At 39.1% G+C, this 26612-nt stretch overlaps 1 protein-coding gene across 3 annotated transcripts in view; it reads left to right on the top strand.

Moving 5' to 3' along the window:
- The window catches only part of spon1b (spondin 1b), a 57926-nt gene that overhangs the window by 22078 nt on the left and 9236 nt on the right, over window positions 1-26612 (top strand). For all 3 annotated transcript variants that reach the window (XM_058074610.1, XM_058074609.1, XM_058074611.1), the window contains exons 4-10: window positions 5718-5791; window positions 7488-7610; window positions 8167-8315; window positions 22459-22523; window positions 24072-24273; window positions 25466-25606; window positions 26534-26609. In XM_058074610.1, the coding sequence (XP_057930593.1) occupies window positions 5718-5791; window positions 7488-7610; window positions 8167-8315; window positions 22459-22523; window positions 24072-24273; window positions 25466-25606; window positions 26534-26609 (830 nt within the window). The remainder of the gene's footprint in view (window positions 1-5717; window positions 5792-7487; window positions 7611-8166; window positions 8316-22458; window positions 22524-24071; window positions 24274-25465; window positions 25607-26533; window positions 26610-26612) is intronic.

Genomic DNA, 26612 nt, shown 5'->3' with positions numbered 1-26612 from the left:
CCTTAGCAGGTAGGATTTGGCCCACATTTGGCTACATGAGGACATAAGGAACAACATAAGGAACTTGTACCTTTTGTTAATTATTATTTAAGTTCGAGAACATTTCAATTAGACTACATGCACACACACACACACTCCCTGAGATGTGGCATATCATTTATAGAATTACCTTCTTCTTCTTCTGTAAAGTAATAATATTTCTGAAAGCTTGCTGAATGACGATGACACCAGAAAGAACGATGTGCAACAACACGGCAGGAATGTGGCTGGGATCCATAAGAGAATAAATATTTAACTAAGTCCAGCTGTTTAATATTCCATTACCTTCTGAGACGTTGACTTTGTATATAAGTTTGTGTTATTTATATAAATAGAGACATGTAGATTTACAGTGCATTAATTTGTTGTATAAACACAAACCGAGGGTTATTAAGACTCATGCTAACTGTAATAAACTCTTTTGCATGTGGAATATGTCATTGTGCAATCCATTTTTAGCCAAAGTCGTTCAAGGTTTATGTTGCCTTCAGGTTGATAGTTGAAGAATGCCAAACAATTAATTCTGAGATGTTGGTTCGATGAATGAATCAAAAATGTCAACTGATTGGATAGAACAACATACACTATGACATACACTGTACTAATTTACTAATGAGAAAACTTGAAGTGGGGGGGTAAGTCACTGTTGATACGCTACACTGCTAATAGGGTTGTCATTCAACTTAATGTAAAAATTATCCCTTTAAATTATCTAAATGTGAAAATAATAGCACATACCGTATTTTCTGGACTATAAGTCGCTTCAGAGTATAAGTCGCACAAGGCCAAAAATGCATAATTAATTAATTAGTATAATTAATTAATTAATTACTATAATTAATTAATTATAAATATAAATTATAAATATAATTACAATATATATAATTAATTAATTAATTAATTAGTATAATTAATTAATTAGGTAGGGGAAAAACATACATAAGTCGCACCGAAGTATAAGTCGCATTTTTTATGTTTTTGTAATTTATTTTACAAACTTCTTGACCAAAACAGACATTACGTCCTCTTGGAAGGCAAGTTCTAACAATAAAAGAATAGAGAACAGGCTGAATAGGTGTAAGATATGCTAACTAACAATGGTTATTCAGCTACACAAAAAATAAACATGAACAGAAAAGGTGTCCAGTGTTTATGTAACAGACGCTCTGGAGTATAAGTCGCAGGAACCGCCAACCTATGAAAAAAAGTGTGACTTATAGTATGGAAAATACGGTAATTGTTACGTTATCTGTCATCAACAAGCCAAAAACTCTGTCTTTGCCATCCACATGCATACGCTAAAGCCGAAGTTCTCCAAAAGCTCAATTTTTAAGGACAAAAAACTTTTTTTAAGGCCAAAACACATCGAAAAATGTGTTTTTAAAATGCTTGCATTCATGTGGACAGGGCTGAAGAAAGACTAGAGTTTCTTTATGAGCTCTTTTTGTAAGTACTGGCCACAACTACCAGAAGGACGCTGTGACCTTAAACACACTCACTAACACTTGTCCACACTCAAAGGACTGTAAGGAATTTGCTTGTGGAGGCAGAAAGTACATAAGATTAAAGTTCAAATGTGGCCTCTTTGAGAAAACTTTGCAGAGCATAATGAAACATATTGTTTTTATACTTAGACAGAAACAAATATCATCTGTTTTGACAGATATTGTTACATATAGGGATTGGTACCAGTTTTTTTCTAAACCTAAACCGGAATGTTTGAAAATTTTGGCATAACCAGCAGGAATAGTTAACGATGTTCAGAAATCTGCTGTTCATGAATGCACCACACTTGCCCTTACATGATCACTCCCTGTACAAGAAGTGGATATTGTGGAACCTTTATGCTTGTGGTTAGCGTTGTTAATCTGTTCTAGAATGTCTGACTGTAACCAAAAGGTATGCTAACCAAATCAATGTATGCTAACATTTTGGACACTTGTGATGTAACTGTGTTAGATAGCAAACAATTAGCAAAACATGTAAACTCCACACAGAGATGCCTAAGCGCAGATTCAAACCCGGGTCTTCCCAATCAGTTTGACTCATGCAGTTTATTAATAACATGATAGAACACCTTGTGTTGTATGCTAACTGGAAAATGTATGTTAACTGATACTAAAAAATTTTGCATTTTTTTTACATTAGTCGGAAAACATGCTAACCATGCTACTTACCTAGCTACTTACCTAGCTTACCTAGATTATTATCCCTCTATCCAACATTACCAATGATTCTACAGTTGCTAAATTCCTTTAAAGGCTATTTTTCCCTTTTTCTAAACCATTCAACTACCTTGCCATAGTTCAATTCCATGTACTCTAACACTGTTTTTACCTTTGAATAATTTATCTTGTTTTATACAGTATTTCCCCCGTAAGCTCATTTCCTGCACGAGCATGAAAGAAACAACATAAAAGGTGAACTTTGTTTTTCCCATGTTGACAACATTTATTTTTACAGTCAGGACTTCTTTAAAGCCGATCAGTTTGTGCTCTCTTTTCCTCCTAAGATGAGTGAGACTTTGTGTTCAGGATAAACCACGTAGCGTTAGTCAGAAGAGATGTTGTGAAGATGGTCAATATATACTGTTTATATATTTGTACTTCCTACAGTCATGTCTTCAGAGATATGATTAATAGAAGCCTGAACAGAGTGAGGGGGTAGAAAAGCTAAGAAGAACAAAATAGGGTGCGTGTTGGTTAGTTTGTTTGACAATGTGCTCTGTTTGGATAACAAATATAACATGCCAAGAAATATATCACAGAAAGGTTATATTCCACAACTGCAATACCAGTCCAACTCCCTCCAAGCACAGTTTTAAAAGTGTAGCGTTGCTTCCAATTAGAGAGATATTAAACGTATCCTACGATTGAGCTGTCGCTCCCTTAGCCCCTTAGGTGTGACATTGACAGACAGGCTGTCCGATACTATATATGCATGTTCTAGGACAGGGGTCTCAAACTCAATTTACCTGGGGGCCACTGGAGCTAGGGTCTGGGCAAGGCTGGGCCGCATCAGGTTTTCCAAAAAAAAAAAAAACACATTTATTAAAAACAGAAAAATATACAAACTTTTTCAGTGCTTTGGTTCCAATTTTCTACAAGAAAAGCTCTGATAAAACATTCCACTGTTCTCAAATATCTTATTTTTTTTTTCTGCACAAAATAAAATGAAAATAAATAAACAAATCAAGAATAAAGAAAATCAATCAATCAGTAATAAATAAATATAATAAAAACTTAAGAAACCACATATAGTTGGTGGGCAGACAAATGATTTTTTTCAGATTAAAATTAACAAAGCATTATTAGAGCCCTGTAGACATGACAAAACACGACTATAGTCACATTTATACTTTTTTTATTTACAACATATTGCGCAACTGCAGGGTCTTGAGACACATGCTAACTCGCAAACTAGAGAGCTAGCGACCTAAACGGTAGCCTTCAAGTTATTTCCTTTAAACTTAAATAGCCCAAAACTTACCACTTCCACACGGATAGGGAGGATAACTATTAACAGTTATTTAACCTTTAACATGAACATTAATCAAACGTAATAATTTTTTCTGTGTACATGATACCATACAGCATCCATATCAAACTTGCGTGGGCCGCACTAACATTAAACTTTCATATCAAAGCGGGGGCCTCAAACTAGTGTCCTGCGGGCCACATTTGGCCCGCGGGCCGCGTGTTTGAGAACCCTGTTCTAGGAGTTACCCAGCTCAAGTGGTGGTCATCTGCAAGCTGGAGTCAGGATTTAATACGGATTCCAGGATGAGGAGTACTGACTCTAGTACTACTGAGTAGTAGTACTGACTCCATCAGACAGTCCAAAGACACTGTAACATTTATTGTGTACTGTACTAGTCTGCTACATTAAAGCATTACATTAATTAATACACACCAATAGACCATTGGCATTGAATGAAACTCTTCTGTTCTGTAGAATAATCAATCAATTAAAGTGATAATGGTCTGTATATTGCACTTCTTTTTCAATTTCATGCCTAAGCAGTCAATCTTTTTGCACCATTTGCTCTGTTAGATTTACACAAGCAATATAACTAATATCTTCAGTCTCATATCTGCAGTTCCCCCCCTTGTGTACCGTCAATGTTTTGTAGTTCACTTTGTTCACTTTTATGTGTCTCTAATTGATCAAGTGCTGGCACATTGTTTCTACCATGCTGACAAAAGGAAATAGAGTTATATTGCAAAAACATTGAAGAAGTGGAAATGCAGCAAGCATCCGAGATTTAGTTTAAAACTGATTGGAGTTTTAGTTTAGTTTAGTTTAGTTTAAGACTCATTGGAATTCCAATTGGAATCTGCATCCAGGAATTTTGGTAAGATTACTTTGTTGTTGCTTGGAATATGTACTGTAAAGGCCACTACTGTGTTTCTAATAAAAAAATACAGATTCGTACATATATATACCGTATTTTCCACACTGTTTTTCAAGGGTTGGCTGTTCCTGCAACTTATACTCCAGAGCGACTTATAAATGAAAAACTGTTTATGTTACATCAACACTGGACACCTTTTCTGTTTATGTTTATTTTTTGTGTAGCTGAATAACCATTGTGTTAGCATATCTTACACTTATTCAGCCTGTTCTCTATTCTTTTATTGTTAGAACTTGTCTTCCAAGAGGACGTAATGTCTGTTTAAGTCAAGTAGTTAAAATAAATTACTCGCAAAAAATGCGACTTATACTCCGGAGTCATTTGTAGTCCAGAAAATACGCCAGATCATAAGCTTCACATCTCCATGTCATAAAAGATTGTGTGGTGCACGAGTCTGTAAGGACCAGGCAGCTTTTTATTTGACAGGCGCCAATCACCAGCTATGAAAAAACTCACGACAAGCTTGTCAACCCATTGGAAATTGCAAAAGAACAAAAAAATTCACCACACAGCAATTTAACAATCAATAGATGTACATACTAAATATACAAAAAAGTACCAATATGAGTTAAAAATGAAAAAATATATATATTGTAAGGTATTCCCATAATGCATTGTATCAGAGCAAAACAATTAATTGGAGGACAAGTGACGTAGGAATTGGATGGATGGCACTGTCCACCAGAGGAACCAAGAGGGAGGCTGACATCATCGCAGGCAACAAGGAATGCAGTACATGTAACGTCGATGCTGTTGTCGACGTCTGTTGTTGATGTGATGAGGAGTTGGTCAATAAATAATCGCTTTATTGCGAAAACAAAACAGGCTACTGCCGGCTGAACTAAGCCAAAACCATATCAGCAAACTTAACTCTCTACTCTGAGCCATCCTCCTTCCGCACACACATAGTCAAGACAGATGTTGCGTTCAAAGACATTTGAAAACGGCAAAACTCTTCAACACTTACATATCATTGCCAGGTGCTTTCAGAATCTTTGAGCATGTGAAAGGATCCGCTCCTATTTCATTCTTGAATTTAGTGTTCATGTATTGCATTTATGTATTCTTATGTATTGTAATTTAATAACGACTCAGGGAACCTTCAGGGGATCCATTACCATTTCTGTCCACAGAAGAAGATTACACAAATAGGATTTTAGGGGGAAACAAAACAACGGTATTAGACACCAAATATCTGTTCTCACTGATCTCCCAGAATGTAATATTTTCTACTCTTTCTACGTGCAATTCTTTCTGTCTGCAGGGCGAGCATTGTCCAGAAGAAAATCATCTATTTCCAAAATGAAGGCTCTCTTACCATCCGGCTCTGTGAGAAAGGTAATGACAGCTGCCCATCACTTTGTCATGGTCCTTACTCACTGCTCATTTAGTATCATTGGACAACTACTCCCAGTCTTTTACGCCATTTTTAAAAATGAAGCGAATTGAATCAGATGGAAGCTGTGAGGACAACATGATCTCCTGTGGAAATATTCTTTTATATTTTACCACAGAGCTGTAACTTCAGCTTTTAGCTTCCCTGCGAGGAGAAAGCCATGTCAGATCTACAACATTCCCGCCTGCCTTTTAGTAAACAGTCCCTGAACAGTTGTAAGACGAAGAGATTATTGGACTTATCTCTGATGAATATGCTAATTTAAACAATGAAAAGTAGAGCCAGGGCAAATAGTATTGCGACATAATCTCAGAAGGATTTGAGTCATTTTTTGACTGTCTTTTCCCATCCAAAATCTAATTTTATGGGCTATTATGCACGCAAGTCTGCCCCCCCATTTCAATTTGCTGACAAGTTTAGTGCTTTAGAAGTTATACTCATCATGCAAGAACTTGGGATATAAAGCGATGAGTTCTTCAGTGTAATTTGGTCATTCATAAATTACAACACGCATCAACCTGTCTTTGCAAGACACTGGTCAAGGGCAGTAGTGAATATGTATGACACTGCTTCAAGGCTAAAGTCGTTTATATACCATTTAATACCAGGGATGGACTTAGAGGCCGATATGCATTTGTGTCAAAGTTAGCTGGAATAGTTGCTGGAATAGTCAAAGTTGGAATAAGGTTGTTGGAATATGATGGATTTTTGCTGTTCAGTGTTCCCTTGCTATATTTCGGTCCACCTTTTTGTGGATTTTGCAATTTTGCATGTTTCTATTTAACAGCGTATGAACGTTTGTTGTGTTTCTGCGTCGCTGTGGTGTATTTGAGCGATCTATTGGTGCTCTGTTGTATGTGTGTTATTGTATTTACTACAGCTATCGTTAGAGGATGTTATATATATATATACTCATGTGAGTGTTGAGGAAGGTTGAGCTGGGGAAAAGATGCCCTTACATTTGGTTCTGTAAACCAATTAAATGTGAATTGATCTACTTCGTTAATCACTGCCATGTTTCCTTGCTGGGGATCATGGTTGTATGATCTCTAGGGTTTCATTATGGAACACTGTAAATTAATCTTCGGCTCTTGGAGGACTATAAAGAGGAGTCAAATATTACAACAGGAGCGATATGTTTTAACAAAGATACAAAAACGCTACAGCTGAACCGCGCCGGGATGAGGCAATGAAATTTGAACTGTGTGAAAAATGTGAAAAAAAATTGTGCCTGTCTCAGAAAAATGTGTAGACTGTAGTGTGAGGGGCTCTACAGCCTTAAAACATATATAATAATTGCAACTTTGCGGATAAATGATAATACTGTATTTACCTATGTTAATAAATGTTAACTTTAACTGTATTAGTATTTGGCCTTCAGAACTGGCCAAAATTGCAACTAATTGTTTGAGAGATGCCAAGTACTACTGCCAAGCTGCCTTTGAGCAAGGCACTCACTTCCCTGGTCTCAAGTAAGGGGCCCTGTCCACCACTCTGGCATCTCTTTTTGCATGCCTTCACGTGTCTAGTACAAAATGATACGTATACACAGCAGCAACCAAATTTCCCCTTGAGTGGTTATTATTATCAGCATCATAACTAATTGAATAAAAGTGCATATCTTCTCTCTTTGTGCAGAGCGTGTGTTTGGTGAGGCGACTGCAGATCCTACCATGGAATGCTGTGCTTGTGGGACAGCCAAGTACCGACTCACCTTTTATGGAAACTGGTCAGAGAAGGTCCATCCCAAAGACTATCCCAGTGAGCTCAAACCACAAGCTTGCATGTCTTATATAGTGGTGCTGTGCAATAAAATATGCACTCTCATAGTCATATCATGTACAGTGCACTTGTAATATAACATAATACATTTACAGTTATGTACAGTGAAGTGGATTGAAGTGTACAAAATAAATATACAGTACTGCTAAAGTAACGCAAGACCTTTTGAAGGTAAATAAATTAAATATTACTGAATAGAAAAATAATTGATGGACGGATGGATTACTCAACAGTCAAGTCAGACCTCACCTCAGTAGCTCAGCTCAATAGATGCATTTGACTTATTGACGACGCAGGTAAGGTCACCAAGACCCACAAGCAGCAAATGTACGTGTGGAAGTGCAAAGCATCTCCCTGGAGGAAACTCAGAATTTAGTGGTGTTCATTGCAAAGTGCTCGCTCATTGGGATTTCAGGTTCTCTGTTTTCATTTGTGACCTTCATGTGTTAAGTGCTATTAGATGACTACTGTTGTGATTTGGTTAAAAAAAAAAAATGTCAATTTCAGGAATATGCAACTTTTTTCTGTCCCACAGGACGGGCCAACCATTGGTCAGCATTAATCGGTGCGTCCCACTCCAGAGGTTATGTGCTGTGGGAGTATGGAGGTTATGCCAGTGAGGGGGTTCGTCAGGTCGCTGAGTTTGGCTCCCCCATCAAAATGGAAGAAGAGATTCGGCAAAAGGTAGGTCGGGTTCATGTTACAAGTATTTTACTTTTTTTTTTTTTTTTTTCTCATACCGTACTTTGTTCAATCCCAAAGTGGACTTCACTCAAGTGTTCATTACATTTTGCTTCTAATGTGTACAATAATGAAAAAAAACACAAAACTCAACGGTCGAAAGCCAGTCAGTCAGTATTGGGAAAAATATTAGTCAATTGAGGTGCATCACAATGCAGAATGTACACTTCCTGTCCCTCACATGGAATGCGGACTGAGTGAGGAAAGGTGTAATCTAATATAGTAATCACATGGTATTGTTATTTCCTGTTTCTAAAACAAAGAAAAGCACTACATCGAATTGAAACCACAAAATGAATACTGACTAACCATTGGTACAATAATAGCATGGTTTGGTGTGTGTGTGTGTGTGATGGGCCAGAGTGTTCTGCGTATTTACTTCCTTTCATCATTGCATCTGAACATGGTTGCGAACTGTCGATCTCAACTTAAATGTGCTATGTTGTAAAGTCATGAGGATATGCATTGATTCATCTGGGTCTCACTGTGCATCACTCTTTCCTCTCACTTTGTGCCTCCCTCTCTGTCGAGTGAAAGGTGTGTTCTGGCCATTTCCAGGAGAACAATAGTGTGTTGTCAGTTTTGGTTTGGACTGTTGTGTGCAAACATTAGGGGCTGACAGGCAGTCCTAACTCCTCTCTTGGCTGCCTCTGCCTGTCTTTGTCTTGGATTTAAGTACCACAACACAGTGGAGACTTCAGTCTGGTTTTATCATGGAATTAAATAACTTTATTATAGCCTGAATTTTATGTTTTGCATTGATACGTTTGAACAAATAGTGGCTTTACAACTTTCATTCATTTTCTACCGCTTATCCTCACAAGGGTCGCGGGCGTGGTGGAGCCTATCCCAGCTGTCTTCGGGCAAGAGGCACCCTGGACTGGTGGCCAGCCAATCACAGAGCACATAAAGACAAACAACCATTCACACTCAGATTCATACCTATGGACAATTTGGAGTCGCCAATTAACCTAGCATGTTTTTGGAATGTGGGAGGAAACCGGAGTACCCGAAGAAAACCCACGCATGCACGGGGAGAACATGCAAACTCCACACAGAGATGCCTGAACGGGGAATCAAACCTGAGTCTCTGAGCAGTGTGGCCTGCGCGCTAACCACTCCAACACCGTGCAGCCATGTTGTTATTTTTAACATTATTATTTTTTGTATTCATGTCATTTGGAGACATTTATTCATTCATTCATTTTCTACTACTTATCCTCACGAGGGTTGTGGGCGTGCTGGAGCCTATCCCAGCTGTCTTCGGGCAAGAGGCACCCTGGACTGGTGGCCAGCCAATCACAGAGCACATAAAGACAAACAACCATTCACACTCAGATTCATACCTATGGACAATTTGGAGTCGCCAATTAACCTAGCATGTTTTTGGAATGTGGGAGGAAACCGGAGTACCCGAAGAAAACCCACGCATCCACGGGGAGAACATGCAAACTCCACACAGAGATGCCTGAACGGGGAATCAAACCTGAGTCTCTGAGCAGTGTGGCCTGCGCGCTAACCACTCCAACACCGTGCAGCCATGTTGTTATTTTTAACATTATTATTTTTTGTATTCATGTCATTTGGAGACATTTATTCATTCATTCATTTTCTACTACTTATCCTCACGAGGGTTGTGGGCGTGCTGGAGCCTATCCCAGCTGTCTTCGGGCAGGAGGTGGCGTACACCCTGGACTGGTGGCCAGCCAATCACAGGGCACATATAGACAAACAACCATTCACACTCACATTCATACCTATGGACAATTTGGAGTTGCTAATTAACCTAGCATGTTTTTGGAATGTGGGAGGAAACCGGTGAAAACCCACGCATGCATGGGGAGAACATGCAAACTCCACACAGAGATGGCCGAGGGAGGAACGAACTTGGGTCTCCTAGCTGTGTAGCCTGTGCAACAACCACTCAACCACCGTCCAGCCGGCTTTACAACTTATTAATAACAAAATGCTTATACACCAGTCTGTTATTTGCAACAATGCAATGGCCTTAAAAGATCTGTACAACTACTTCACATTGAAGTGTTTTCACTTATTAACTGTGAGTGAGCTACAATTTCAATTCACTTTAAGTCTTTGGAAGCTTCAAGTTCAACCTGGGTAAAAACCTGAGCCGTTAATAAAGGTGAATAGTTGACACGGGTCATTAATCCCCATTTTAGCCGAGAATCCCAACTATCCCCAGGAGCAATCAGCTGTGGTGATGTGCGGCCAAAGCCTTAAAAAAGCTGTCTATGCTGACCTCCAATTGTCTTACGATCGCAGGAATAAAGCTGACACAACACAGACAGAAAAGAGACAACAAAGGAAACCTGAGGGCTTTAAACACAACATGATGCAATATGTGCTCCTGTAAACTTTACGCTTGTTGCAATGCTCTACAGAAACACATTAACGAAAATAATTCCACTCTAAAAGATGATTCATGGTGTACATAACTTCCAAGACAATAACTAGTATAGCTGACTTAGTTGATAAACAGTTAAGGAAACATGATCGAGTTATGTTCATGGGCTTGCTATTACATGTTCCACCAGGCCACCAATCAAAAGAACACTCCACAGGGCCTAACATGCACCAGCACATCACCAAAACATCTAATGAAGCTCGTTTTGGATAGCTTCAGGCACTTCATATTTCTGTTCTGGCACAAATTGGTCTTGCTATTACTGTGTGGGTTTTTTCAGGTATTAAAAAAAAACGTATGTTGGTTTAATTGGAGACTATGTCTATAGCGGTGAATATGAATGTAAATGGGTGTCTATATTCACCATGACATTGACTGGTGAGGTGCAGGGTGGCTCCCTTCTCGCTTGAAGTTAACTGGGATAGACTGCAGCTCACCCATGAATGATTGGCTCTAAACCCAAAGGCAGCATACATAAATGGCACAGTGCAAGGATTCTTATGTAATTTCTGTAGTTTCCACTGTAAAATCCACTGTCCAATCCACTGTTTTTATATAGCACATTTTATATACAGAGTTTCCAAAGTGCTGCACAGACTAGTAAAATAAAAAGTACAAATAAAATACAATAAATAAAGGTTTAAACAGGGTGGCACGGCGGGTTGAGTGGTTAGCACGCAGACCTCACAGCGAGGAGACCAGGGTTCAATTCCACCCAATACCATCTCTGTGTGGAGTTTGCATGTTCTCCTCGTGCATGCGTGGGTTTTTCTCCGGGTGCTCCGGTTTCCTCCCACATTCCAAAAACATGCTAGGTTAATTGGCGACTCCAAATTGTCCATAGGTATGAATGTGAGTGTGAATGGTTGTTTGTCTATATGTGCCCTGTGACTGGCTGGCGACCAGTCCAGGGTGTGACCGCGCTGGAGAGTAAATTTGGATGAGGTCCGAGATGTATTTGGGGGTCAGCCCAGTCAACGTCTTAAAAACAAACAATAAAATCTTAAAATCAATCCATAATAAGTGATCATTTTGTCCAAAACGATGTCTTCTAGTTAGCAATTCCGTCTCGCACACTGTCCGTGCTTAATATTTTCTAGTTTATACCTCCTTCTTGGTCTTTCCGCCTTCTCTTTCTGCAAGTGCGAGTTAATATATACTATATGGAATATAGAAAATAGAGAAATTAATAAAGCTGTTGCGTGACACGGGACAAAGTATTGCCACGAATGCTTCAAGGATGCAGGAAATGGTGCTGACAATACATAAGTAATGTGCGTTGGGCTTAATGTTTTTGGGCACTAGGCGTGTAAATACGTTGTGTGGAAGAGTGCCAATCCACACCATATCCGGTCACAAATTGCTTTCAAGTGCTTACTTTATGTGTAAACAGAATGCAAAATAGTGCACTAATTTTCACGCTTTTAAGTTGAGCCATAAATAAATTAATAAATAACATGCATTGCCACAGCAAATTAAGGGACAATGTGGAAGCAAAATGGCCATAACACTGCTTTAAGCTTGTATTCATACAGTATCACCAGAATCAGAATTATTAATGTACGCTACAAGTCAAAAGTTTGGAGAGTGTTCTTCATTCAATAGCATGAGGAAGTGATTGGTAGTAATTTACATTCATAATATATAATTATGAATCCAACTGCAATCATGAATTGATTTAAATGTCATATGCAAACACCGATACAGGATAAGACAAAAACCCTGTCTTGCTTAAATTAATGTCAAGTGTAAAATGTCATGGTTTCGTCCAGCTGAGATTACACAGCCAAATATCAAGAGCTGCTGGCCAAAGCCATTTGTTTCAAACTTGTCTTCTTTTAAATATGCTGCTCAGCTGTTTCTTGTAAGTTGTGCTCATGAAAATGCCATTAGATTAGATTCATTTTTTAAACTAAGTAGTCACAGAAGTATAAAGATAAGTCCACACATAGTCACAGTGGTTCTTTCCAGAGTGTTGCCTCTCAGGGATAAATTGCTGATGATGACCTTACATAAAAATGTCGCACTTTTGAGGGGAAAAAAATGTCAAATGTGTCACAGTGACCTTCCCAGCCCATAGAAGTTGGTCATTTCATCCATAAATGTCTCCATATTGTTTACATTTTATTTATTTATGTATTGGTTCATTTTTTAATGTTACTTGCGGCTGCATGGTGGGGAGTGGTTAGCACGCAAGCCTCACAGCTAGGAGACTCAAGTTCAATTCCATCAATCCGCCATCTCTGTGTGGAGTTTGCATGCATGGGTTTTCTCCGGGTACTCCGGTTTCCTCCCACATTCCAAAAACATGCTAGGTTAATTGGTGACTCCAAATTGTCCATAGGTATCAATGTGAGTGTGAATGGTTGTTTGCCTATATGTGCCCTGTGATTGGCTGCCGATCGCTGCACCTCAGCGACCCAAGCGGTAGAAAATGAATGAATGAATGAATGAATGTCTCCAAATGACATGAATACAAAAAATAATAATAACATAAAAAATAACAACATGGCTGCACGGTTAGCGCGCAGGCCACACAGCTCAGAGACCCATGTTCGATTCCCCGCTTGGACATCTCTGTGTGCAGTTCGCATGTTCTCCCCGTGGGTTTTCTCCGGGTACTCCGGTTTCCTCCCACATTCCAAAAACATGCTAGGTTAATTGGCGACTCCAAATTGTCCATAGGTATGAATGTGAGTGTGAATGGTTGTTTGACTATATGTACCCTGTGATTGGCTGGCAACCAGTCCAGGGTGTACCCCGCCTTTTGCCCGAAGATGGTTGGGATAGGCTCCAGCACCCCCCTGCGACCCTCGTGAGGATAAGCAGTAGAAAATTAATGAATGTTACTTGCGCTGGCCTTTTACTATATCCACCTTCATTTACACTCATTGCTTTCCTTATTATCCTTATTATTTTATTTTCTCTATTCTTTCTTCTCTCCGTCCCATGTTATTTTCTTCATTTGTTTGCTCTTTTCCTCGCACATCACAAATATATGAATTGAGTTTTTACTGACCAAGAAGAGAGTGCTATCCTTCAGCTTCATATCTCTTCTCAAAACACTTGACAGGAAATTGCTGCAAAATGTGCCAAAGATACACACAGGCAGATAGGCAAAAACACACAATCAGACACACAGAAGCTCTTTGGCGCACATCTTTATTGCTTCTCAAGAAAGTAAAAATTACACAACTAACCGACAAAGAGCGACGTAAGAATCTTCTCCTTCCTACTTGTCACATGGTTGTCACCCCTCAGATTGAGAGCAAGGACAGTCCTGCTGAATAAAGAGCTCTTTCCGTCTCTATGTGCATGTTCACAAACCACCGCTGTCAAGATTTTACATGCTGCTCAGAGTATTTGTTTCTTTGTGGTGCTACTCAAAAAGCCTCAGCAAGGATTTTTTTTCAGCCTGCTTGGTTGTTTGCCGGAAATACTCTTGGTATGTGGCCTTCATTGTTGTGCTGCTCTTTTTTTTTCTCCTCCATTTCATTGTTCTCATTGCAAAGATTATATAATGAAAAGCTGTCCAAATTCACATTTTAATTAGCCTTGATTATGCTATGTTTTGGAAGTGTTAATCCCTTTTTTTACCTATACAAAGGAATCCTGTATTTTCAGACAGTTTATTGAACAAATATAGTTTAATTAAGTAAAGGTCTCTTGGATTGGCCGATCGGCGATACATCAAACCATTCATTCATTCATTCATTTTCTACTACTTATCCTCACAAGGGTCACAGGGAGTGCTGGAGCCTATCCCAGCTGTCTTCGGGCGAGAGGCAAGGTCCACCCTGGACTGGTCGCCAGCCACTCACAGGGCACATATAGACAAACAACCATTCACACTCAAAGAGTCGCCAATTAACCTAGCATGTTTTTGGAATGTGAGAGGAAACCAGAGTCCCCGGAGAAAACCCACGCATGCACACATGCACACATGCTAGGTTAATTGGCGACTCCAAATTGTCCATAGGTATGAATGTGAGTGTGAATGGTTGTTTGTCTATATGTGCCCTGTGATTGGCTGGCGACCAGTCCAGGGTGTACCCCAAAGACAGCTGGGATATGTTCCAGCACCCCCGCGACCCTCGTGAGGATAAGCGGTAGAAAATTAATGAATATGTTATGATATATGTATGATCATGCCAAAAAGCAGGTTGTTATTGATGCATATGTCAAGCATCACAAGTTGACTTCAATAAAAATGCTGCTGTTGCCATGAGCATTAAAGTGCATGGATGCAATATTGATGATTTGACAGTCTGCTGTCAGTTGCGCTATATTTGGAATTGTCGTCACTTGTCTCAGAGAACAAGAGGTGCGTGGGAAAGGAGAAACGCTGTTCAGCACAGTGATTTGTCTTTGTGTGTATACTGTACATTGGTGTGTCAGCCAAAGTATGATTTGAGCCCACATGGAAGTATCATGTGGTGCTAACATAATAGCTTTGTTGAAAAAGAGTATATCTGAAAGTAGTTAGCTGAAGTGGTGACGTTAGAACTTCCACACACATATACTCCCACCCACAGTCTTGTGCAAACACTCACAGGGTCTTGCGGGAGTTTGAGAACGCCTGTGTCAGGCTGAGTCTCACAATTGACTCTAATTGGCTACAGGAGGGAGACAAGCCACCAAATCAGGCAAGGATGAAGACTGTCAGACAGGACAGATTCTCCTTATTGTTTCAAAGACATTTCCTGTACAGTAACAAACGTATTGTCGGCTTGTATTTTGATGTTGATTATTTAGGTAATGGTTGCAATTGTAAGAACGGAGACGTCCAAAACATATATACATATATACATAACGTATACAATAGTCCCGTATACATGGACCCAAATACTCCAATTCCATTCGGGTTATTTGCTCAAACGGAAAGAATGTAACCTTTGTATACGCCTCATTCCGAAAGAAAAGTGCCAATCTGAATGAAAATATAATCAGATTCACAGGGGTGGAATATTCCTTTCCCCAATCCGATTGAGGTATCTTGTACCCGCTCAATCGGAAAGTTGTCAGACTGCGTTCTTCTTTGTGGTGTTTTTCTTCTTCTGTTGTTTATTGGCGGTTGGCAAGCAGCTTTCGTGTTAATTAGCGCCATCTGTGGAACAGAATCTAAACCCTTCTATACGCCATTCACAAGTCCAGTTTTATTAAAAAAAGAAAATACATATCTATATAAAACATGTGCCGAGCTTAATTATAAAATATTAGCAAGATTGAACTTTATCTTTTCCTGTTCCCGGGTGCGTTCTTTCAGCGAATGCTGAGATATGATGTAACACGCAGCGCCAGACGTTCGATTTGAAAAAATGGAGGCGAGCAATCGGCACTGAACTGCTGCGGAAAGTTTGTTTTTGATTCAAACTAAATTTCAAGACTGGACGAAGGAAAAACTGTCAATACGGAGTTATTAAGTGAAAGAAAAACTCGAGGAAGTCGGTATCACGTGATGTTGGTGTTTACGTTTTACTGCGCATGCCCCATTGACTATTCTGGTTGATTATAGCGGCGCATGTAGACACGCGATTGGAATATTCCTTTCCATGTATACCATTGCTTTAGGAAAGGTCATTCGGAAAGAGAAAAACTCCTCATGTAAACATGGCTAGTGTGGAAGTGGTAAGCTCCTTTATCCTTCTTTGATCATGAACTTTGATCTTGAACATGACCATTGTGTCATTTGAAGCAAAACAGCTAATTTTATTTTGCCAAAGAATCTGCCTCATTGAATGCATCCATTAACATCCAGTCAGGTTGAAGAATAAAGAATGTAACATGTGGCTTACATTAACTGAAGATTAACGCCCGTGTGTCATGCTTGTCATGCTGTCAAGGACAATGGACAAGGACGTTCGAGGTCATGGTAGTGTATTTTATTTTTTAAACACATAACAGTGCTTATAACGTGTAAGAACTCGAACATTTAGAGCCTATGACTTTAGCTTTGGACAATTAGACAAGAGAGTTCAGCGGCAGTTTGTGGTGAAGGAGGAGTATCGCCATTGACGAAAGACTTGTGCGGTGTGTGCTTGAACATGTCAGTTTTGATGTGCTGTGCCTCATGCGCTACTGCTCCTTTCCTGATTGCCCCTCTCGCCATGCTGGACGATCCTGGAAGAGGGTCTCTCCCGGGAGTTGGGGGTCTGTCAAAGGAAAATTTTCTGCTAGTTTCAAAATAGACCAGAGGCAAAACCAGAGACCGTATCAAAGGCTTATATCAGGTCCACAAAAGTGGTGTTGAGGTCAGCGTTTTGTTCCTGACATTTGTCTTGCTGTTGGCATGTAACAAACTTGTTTTGATGCATGTATTGTGTTGCGGATCATTTAGATTATATGGTAGTTCCAAGTATGACTGACTGATATGTCCAACCATGTTTGACCATGGACAGTAGATACGAACAAAAACTGCATATATGTAGTACAAGCAACAATTCATTGCAACAGGAAATACTGTATGTGAACAAAACATATAACAATAATGTCACTTTACAGACTGCTGCGGAATAGGAAATATCCAACATGGCAATTCCATGGTATTTCGGCTTCTCCCATCAGGGGTTAAACAGCAAATCACTTGCATGATTTGTTTTGCCTTACTTTTATGCCAGATGCCCTTCCTGGCACAACCCAGCCATTTGTCAGTGTTTGGGTGCAGCACTGGGGAACATGACTGACAAGCTCAAGCGTGTTGTTTACTGCACCAGGTACATCCCATGATCCCAGAAGACAGTGCTCTGATTCAGGTATTGCAGAGAAGAGCAGCTGAGGCTAATTAAATGCATTACAGAAGGAAAAAAGCTGCAAAAAATGTGAAAAATGATAATGGAACCTTTTCGGGCAAACAGCATAATGATTGCCGAGTTCTGTGTTGAGCATCAAAGGCTTACCATGAAACAGCGCAGGCAAGCTGTTGTGATGGACACACTTTGTGAAAAGAAATATCAACTTGTATTTGTAAAAAAAAGGGACAAAACATGGCAATTCCATTCTTTAATCAGATAAAAGATACCAAATGTTCCCAGATTCAGTTATTGCACAATTGATTATCATTGTTATGACCATTATTATTAAATCTTGTATAAAACATGTTAAAGTAATGTGATTATTTAAAGGCGTAATTTACATAATATTATCACTCTTGGTTGGTATTTATTTGCATTTTGATATTCTGGATCACAGAATATGTAGTATCTACATATGTAGTATCTACATGGGGTCAAAACTATAAAAAAATTCAGACATATTAATGCTCTTACTGACCACATCCTTCTTAGCCTATCCTTTGACTTTTGATTAATTAATTGGTTCAGTCCTGCATTTTTTGTTGGATAGAAATTAATTCATTCATTTTCTACCGCTTTTTCCTCACGAGGGTCGCGGGGGTGCTGGAGCCTATCCCAGCTGTCTTTGGGCGAGAGGCGGGGTACACCCTGGACTGGTCGCCAGCCAATCACAGGGCACATATAGACAAACAACCATTCACACTCACATTCATACCTATGGACAATTTGGAGTCGCCAATTAACCTAGCATGTTTTTGGAATGTGGGAGGAAACCGGAGTACCCGGAGAAAACCCACGCATGCACGGGGAGAACATGCAAACTCCACACAGAGATGGCCGCGGGTGGAATTGAACCCTGGTCTCCTAGTTGTGATGTCTGCGCGCTAACCACTCGACCACCGTGCCGCCCCTTGGATAGGAATTGTTAAAGTTATTATCAAGACCCCTATTTCAACCTCAGTGCTCATGTATGGCTTGACATTTCCAGCGTGACAGCAGCTTCACACAAGTCCCCCTTCCCTCTTCATTAGGTACCCAGGAGCCAGTTATAGTTTTTGCCCATCAGCCCACCATGTTCAACACCCTTAGACAGGTCTGTGACAAGATAATTACCATGTTCCCTAAGGGAAAACAGCTCAGAGTTATGTGACAGCAATTCAGTCCATAAGGAATTAATTATATATATATATATAATATATATATATATATATATATATATATATATATATATATATATATATATATATATATATATATATATATATATATATATATATATATATATATATATATATATATATATATATATATATTGAGAGAGAGAGAGGGGTTAGACAAGAATCTCCATGGACTATGATGTTTACAGACATTGTGATTTGTAGTGAGAGTAGGGGAACAGGTGGAGGAGATGCTAGAAGAGTGGAGGTTTGCCCTGGAAAGGAGAGGAATGAAGATTAGCTGCAGCAAGACGGAGTATTTGTGTGTGAATGAGAGGGACCCTAGTGGAAGAGTGAGGTTACAGGGAGAAGAGATACAGAAGGTGGAGAATATTGTAAGTACTTGGGGTCAACAGTTCAGAACGATAGAGATTGTGAAAAGGAGGTGAAGAAGCGTGTGCAGGCAGGATGGAACGGGTGGAGAAAAGGGTCAGGCGTGTGGTGAGACCAGTCATGTTGTTGGTGTTGGTGGTCTAGACCAGGGGTCTCAAACTCAATTTACTTGGGGGCCACTGGAGCTCAGGTCTGATAAAACATTCCACTGTTCTTAAATATCTTAATTTTTATTTTTCTACACAAAATAAGATGAAAAATAAATATAAAATCAAGAATAAAGAAAATCAATCAATCAGTAATAAATAAATATAATAATAATAATAAAACAGCAAATAATAAAAACTTAAGAAACCACATATAGTTGGTGGGTAGACAAATTATTTTTTTCAGATTAAAATGAACAAAGCATTATTAGAGCCCTGTAGACATGACAAAACACGACTATAGTCACATTTATACTCTTTTTATTTACAACATATTGCGCAACTGCAGGGTCTTGAGAGCTAGCGACCTAAACGTTAGCCTTCATCCTTTAAACTTAAATAGCCAAAAACTTACCACTTCCACACGGATAGTGAGGATAACTATTAACAGTTATTTAACCTTTAACATGAACATTAATCAAACGTAATAATTTTTCTGGGTACATGATACCATACAGCATCCATATCAAACTTGCGCGGGCCACACTAACATTAAACTTTCATATGAAGGCGGGGGCCTCAACCTAGTGTCCTGCGGACCACATTTGGCCTGTGGGCTGCGTGTTTGAGACTCATGGTCAAGAGAGAGTGCAACTGGAGGTGGGAGAGATGAGGATGCTGAGGTTCTCATTGGGAGTGACCAGGATGGATAGGATCAGGAAGGAATACATTACATGTTAGAGGCCTTGGAAATAAAGTCAAAGAGGCCAGACTGAGATGGTTCGGACATGTCCAGAGGAGAGATGCTGCATTTAGAGCGTAGAGGAAGTTGTAGAGGAAGACCAATGAGGATGTTCATGGATGTAGTGAAGGAGGACATGAGGGTAGTTGGTGTGAGATAGACAGATGCAGAAGACAGGGTTGGATGGAGGAGATTGATTTGCTGTGGCGACCCCTGAAAGGAAAAGCCAAAAGAGAAAGAAGAAGTTCTAAAGCGTAATATAATGTTCTTCTTTCCTAGATCGTGCTCACATAAAACAGTTTGTGGTACTTTGGTCTTAACCTGTGATGATTGTTGAATTAGATCTCCGAAGTTTTAGTTTTTTATGATCAGTGATCTCAGCAGAAGATTTTCTCAGATTTTTTTCGTTTTTTTTTAATAGAGTGTTTCTCGCTCAATACAACTGTGATATAATAAAATACAAAAAGAGCCTGCCAGAGGCATCCGCATCACCCAAGCTGCCAGAAGCACAGAACCGGCTCTTATAACAGCACATAAACAGGTTTGCTTCCTTCTCAATTTTCTAAGAAGAAGTGGCTTTGGACAATTGAACACTTCCAATCTGTTATCTGTCACCTGCAGCCACATTATAACATTCATAACCTTGGATGAATGTCTGAACATTTATTTCCCCTGTGTTTTGTTAATGGAGACGGTTTTTATGATTTACTTGAACTGCACAGAGACGGATGACAGATTAGAGTTTCCTTTTCTAACTATGAATATGTGATATATAGTTATACATTTTGAGTTCATTCAGTTATGTGTCACATTTATCATTTCACATCATGCTAAAAATCATTTAACTTCATTTGTCATCTTTGTCACACACGCACTCTGTTATTAAATAATATTTAGTAATGATATTCACACTGGTTAGCGCGCAGACCTCACAGCTAGGAGACCAGGGTTCAATCCCACCCGCGGCCATCTCTGTGTGGAGTTTGCATGTTCTCCCCGTGCAGGCGTGGGTTTTCTCGGGGTACTCCGGTTTCCTCCCACATTCCAAAAACATGCTAGGTCAGGGGTCTGAAACTCAATTTACCTGGGGGCCACTGGAGCTAGGGGCTGGGCCGCATCAGGTTTTCCCAAAAAAAACAACGCATTTATTACAAACAGAAAAATATACAAACTTTGTCAGTGCTTTGGTTCCGATTTTTGACAATAAAAGCTCTGATAAAACATTCAACTGTTCTCAAATATCTTAATTTTTATTTTTCTGCACAAAATAAGATGAAAAATTAATAAACAAATCAAGAATAAAAACATAAAAACATGCTAGGTTAATTGGCAACTCCAAATTGTCCATAGGTATGAATGTGAGTGTGAATGGTTGTTTTTTTCTGGGTACATGATACCATACAGCATCCATATCAAACTTGCGTGGGCCGCACTAACATTAAACTTTCATATGAAGGCGGGGGCCTCAAACTAGTGTCCTGCGGGCCACATTTGGCCCGCGGGCCGTGTGTTTGAGACCCCTGGTCTTGAGATAGTGCAACTGAGGAAAAGACAGGAAGCAGAACTGGAGGTAGGAGAGATGAGGATGCTGAGGTTCTCATTGGGAGTGACCAGGATGGATAGGATCAAGAACTTTCAATCAAGGCGGAGGCCTCAAACTAGTGTGTTTGAGACCCCTGCATTACATCTAGCATAAAAGTAACCAACAGTAAAATAGGGTGGTGGTAGTGTGATGGTCTGGAGCTATTTTGCTGCTTCACCGTCCAATAAAGCTAAATTACAGCCATTGAGTGGGCTAAAATTCCTCCACTGTGTTGATCTGAAACATTTAAGTGTGACAAACATTAAAATCCCCACCACTGTATGGATATGGATACCTGTCTAGCCTTTTATAAGTGCATGTGTGTGTAGCTGAAGAGATGGGGTGGCATATGGGGTCAGAGAAGCCGCAAAGCTCCAAGGTGTTCTGGGCACATGATGGATTGAGTCTTAACTTTGTTTTTATCCACACCACTTATCAACAGGACGACCTCCCCCGAACACACACACACACATTTAGTGTTACAATAGTATAACACATTTAGTGTGTGTGTGTTTCCAGACATTTTATAATGCTGATTTAATCAGCAGCTGGACTATCATAAGCACATCATTTCTCATTCTACTTTTGCTGAATAAGGGATTTGTGATTTCACCGATGTTGTATCTGATGTGATTTGCAGTGAGTGAATTGTCTGTAGTAACATTGAAGCTGTTTTTATACCTTCAGAATACACAGAAAATAGAAAAACATATGTGTTCATGTCTCACATAAAATTTGCGGATGATGGGCAAAATATTACATTAAAAATGTCAGTGAAATATGGAATGAACTTAACCCTTTTTTCTGTCACTTTATTTATTTGCTCTTTTTGTTTTGGTTTCTGTTTTAGGGAGATGAAGTCCTGACTGTCATTAAAACCAAAGCCCAATGGCCTGCGTGGCAGCCGCTCAACCTGTAAGTAAGACTTTCACTACTAAAGACATAAGCATACATAAGAGAAGTATAGAAGGAGTTAGTATGTTCTCTATAGGCGGTATTATGAATTATCCTTACTGACCTTTTTTGCAGTACATTTAGTGAGTGAATATAATGTTATTCTGGGGCGGCACGGTGGACGAGTGGTTAGCGCGCAGACCTCACAGCTAGGAGACCAGGGTTCAATTCCACCCTCGGCCATCTCTGTGTGGAGTTTGCATGTTCTCCCCGTGCATGCGTGGGTTTTCTCCGGGTACTCCGGTTTCCTCCCACATTCCAAAAACATGCTAGGTTAATTGGCGACTCCAGATTGTCCATAGGTATGAATGTGAGTGTGAATGGTTGTTTGTCTATATGTGCCCTGTGATTGGCTGGCGACCAGACCAGGGTGTACCCCGCCTCTCGCCCAAAGACAGCTGGGATAGGCTCCAGCACACCCGCGACCCTCGTGAGGAAAAAGCGGTAGAAAATGAATGAATGGTTATTTTTAGTCTTATGCATTATTTTAGCTGTTTGAAGATTTGATTTGAAGTATTTGCGATTTTAGGAATAAGGAGTTTGTATGTTCTCTGTAGGCGGCATTATGAATTATCCTTACTGACCTTTTTTTGCAGTACATTTAGCAAGTGAATATAATGAATGTAATGTTATTCTGATATTCTGACTCTTCATCCTTGTATTTAGCAAACATCAACTGCTTGTATTGTTTCTTGAATTGGCTCATCGTTGTGCATTGTTTGAGGGTCTTACTCAATCCATTCCATAGTTTGATTCCACATACTGAAATGCTATGGCTTTTTAACGTAGTCCTAGCATATAAGTGTTTCAAATGTACTTCTTCCCTGAGATCATATTTCTCCTCTCTTGTAGAGAAGTATCGGATGACATTTTTAGCTAATTGGTTATTTTTAGCCTTATGCATTATTTTAGCTGTTTGAAGATGAACTATATCAGCAAGTTTAAGTATTTGTGATTTTAGAAATAAGGAGTTAGTATGTTCTCTGTAGGCGGCATTATGAATTATCCTTACTGACCTTTTTTGCAGTACATTTAGCGAGTGAAAATAATGAATATAATGTTATTCTGATATTCTACACCTATTTATTGAAGCCAAACTTTATTAACTTCCAATGGTTCAATGTTAACATAATTGAGGCGTTTTGTGTTGCATTAGATCCTGGAGGCAGAGGCTGTGTGTGAGAAAAGTCAAGTTCACAAAAGCAACTGAAAAATGTGTATGAAAAAAAATAACAAGAGAAGACCAAAGTGTATCTAAAAGCATTGTGGGAAAAACTAACGGCTGGCATAAAGCAGAAAATACACAGCAGGGTAGGAATAATGGAGTGACATCAAACGATCTTTTTATATTTTTACCTTTTTAATTTCCATAGTACATAATAATGCTGCAGTTGGAATACACTCTTATCATTTTGTGTTATTTGTACATTATGTACCCTGCTCCAGCTTCCATTTGACCTTAAACAAATGATAGAAGAATGTACCATATTTACAACCTATGTCCTTCAGGCGTGCTGCTCCTTCGGCAGAATTTTCTGTGGACCAAAGTCGTCATCTGATGTCCTTCCTCACCATGCTCGGACCTAGTCCTGATTGGAACGTAGGACTGTCAGGAGAGGACCTTTGCACCAAAGAATGCGGCTGGGTCCAGCGAATGGAGACGGAGCTTATACCCTGGGATGCCGGCACTGATAGCGGTATCTCATATGAAGTAATGAGATTTAATATTGATTTTACTTCACACTGATTTGGGCAAGGGTAGTCGGTTGGAATAGTGTTTCGTTCACCTGTTTCATATCAACAGATATTGCAAGCGTCTGTAATTATTTAGTTATTAAGTTGAGTGTAAATCAGCGAACATAGACACTGATATTCAATGCTAAGTCAGCAAAGAAACTGCCTATTCCAATTGGTGAAAACTTTTATGATTTAAAGATATGACTGAAGTGCTCCCTCAAACCAGTGGTGCTATCGGAATGGAGCATCCCAAAAAAGGAGGAAGGCTTACAACTGGAAAAAAAAAATGAAAGCCCATCCTCATTACTGTACTGCATTAATCTGATAGGAGGAAAGTTTACAGATGTTTACAAATACAGATTGTCAATGCTTCTTTGTTTATGTATCCTTCTACTGACTTGTGACCACTTCAGGGTGAGCTGGAAAAAGCTCCAGTCATAATTGAATGAGTTTAAATGTACAGTTAAAAGGAGTGATTGCAACCGATTCAATGAAAGACAAAAACATGAAAAACACCGCCAGTGGCTACCATATGTTACCTACATATAGGGGGTTAAAATAACAAATTAATTATGATTAATTTTCGTGGTTATTCACCTGCATTTTTGCAGTATTCACATTGATTTATGTAGCGTGTCCACACAAATAAAAGTAGTCGCAAAGAGGCGGTGAACAAATTACATTCCATTACATAATGAACCTGTTAACTAAAATTATTGCAAAGGTTTCTGAAGTAAGATGCTTTCTAGCAATATACAGGTCGTTAGGATAATCACAGGGATTACGTCACAGCGGGTCCAGTTGGTTGGCGTTTGTGTGATAGAGAGAGTCAAAAAATAAGCTTCCTACTAAAAAGTTCTGCAGAAATGATTGCTATTATTACTATATTATATATACTATTATTATAATCTAATTATTATTACATTATTGAATTTTAAAAATTAGTCCAATAAGATTATGGGAATTAATCATTATTAAAATGTTAAAGAATGCCTATTATTTTTTATTATTATAATTAAATTTTATTATTATTTTATTATTTCATACATTCATTTTTATGATAGCAGACATGTCTGTCTGCTTGACTTGTTAACTTTTGTCTAATGTCTACTGTTTTGTACAATTAGTTGACTGTTCACTGATGTTTTATGTGTTTGTTTTTATAGTCGCCAAACAAGGCTACCATTCCCCAAGAGAAGATTCGGTCTTTAACTAGTTTGGATCACCCTCAGAGCCCTTTCTACGACCCCGAAGGTGGGGCAATTACCCCTGTGGCCAGAGTGGTGGTGGAACGCATTGCTAGGAAGGTAAAATATTCTGGCATGTTTTTTTCTTTTAGATGTACTGACATGCGTCATATTGTTTAGATCAGGGGTCTCAAACATGCGGCCCGCGGGCCAAATGTGGCCCGCAGGACACTAGTTTGAGGCCCCCGCCTTGATATGAAAGTTTAATGTTAGTGCGGCCCGCGCAAGTTTGATATGGATGCTGTATTGTATCATGTACCCAGAAAAAATTATTACGTTTGATTAATGTTCATGTTAAAGGTTAAATAACTGTTAATAGTTATCCTCCCTATCCGTGTGGAAGTGGTAAGTTTTTGGCTATTTAAGTTTAAAGGAAATAACTTGAAGGCTACCGTTTAGGTCGCTAGCTCTCTAGTTTGCGAGTTAGCATGTGTCTCAAGACCCTGCAGTTGCGCAATATGTTGTAAATAAAAATAGTGTAAATGTGACTATAGTCGTGTTTTGTCATGTCTACAGGGCTCTAATAATGCTTTATTTTAATCTGAAAAAAATAATTTGTCTACCCACCAACTAGTATATGTGGTTTCTCAAGTTTTTATTTGCTGTTTTATTATTATTATACTTATTTATTTATTACTGATTGATTGATTTTCTTTATTCTTGATTTGTTTATTTATTTTTTTATCTTTTGTGTAGAAAAATAAAAGTAAGATATTTGAGAACAGTGCAATTTTGAAACTTTTTCATTCTGGCCAGTTCTGCTTGATTTGTGCTGATTCGTGCTTTGTGTGGCGGGGGCTTAAGATTTGTGTGATCAGATTGTTGAGTGGTTGTCCTTATATTGCTCAGAATTATCAGAATGACTATTGTACGTCCATAATCCATGAATAGAATTCATTTGATCAAAGTATATTTTGTCATATTCTATGAAAGCGGTTTTGAGGGGGTATTATTTGTGTGTTATTATACTTGTCCTTGTCTGCACAGGGAGAGCAGTGTAATGTGGTACCAGATAGCATTGATGACATTGTAGCTGACATTGGGCAAGAGGACACAGAGAAAGGTA

The sequence above is a fragment of the Doryrhamphus excisus genome, chromosome 6, assembly GCF_030265055.1.
Source record: "Doryrhamphus excisus isolate RoL2022-K1 chromosome 6, RoL_Dexc_1.0, whole genome shotgun sequence".
Lineage (NCBI taxonomy): Eukaryota > Metazoa > Chordata > Actinopteri > Syngnathiformes > Syngnathidae > Doryrhamphus > Doryrhamphus excisus.
Note: the sequence above shows the minus strand (reverse complement) of the source record. Positions and strands in the feature narration are given on the sequence as shown.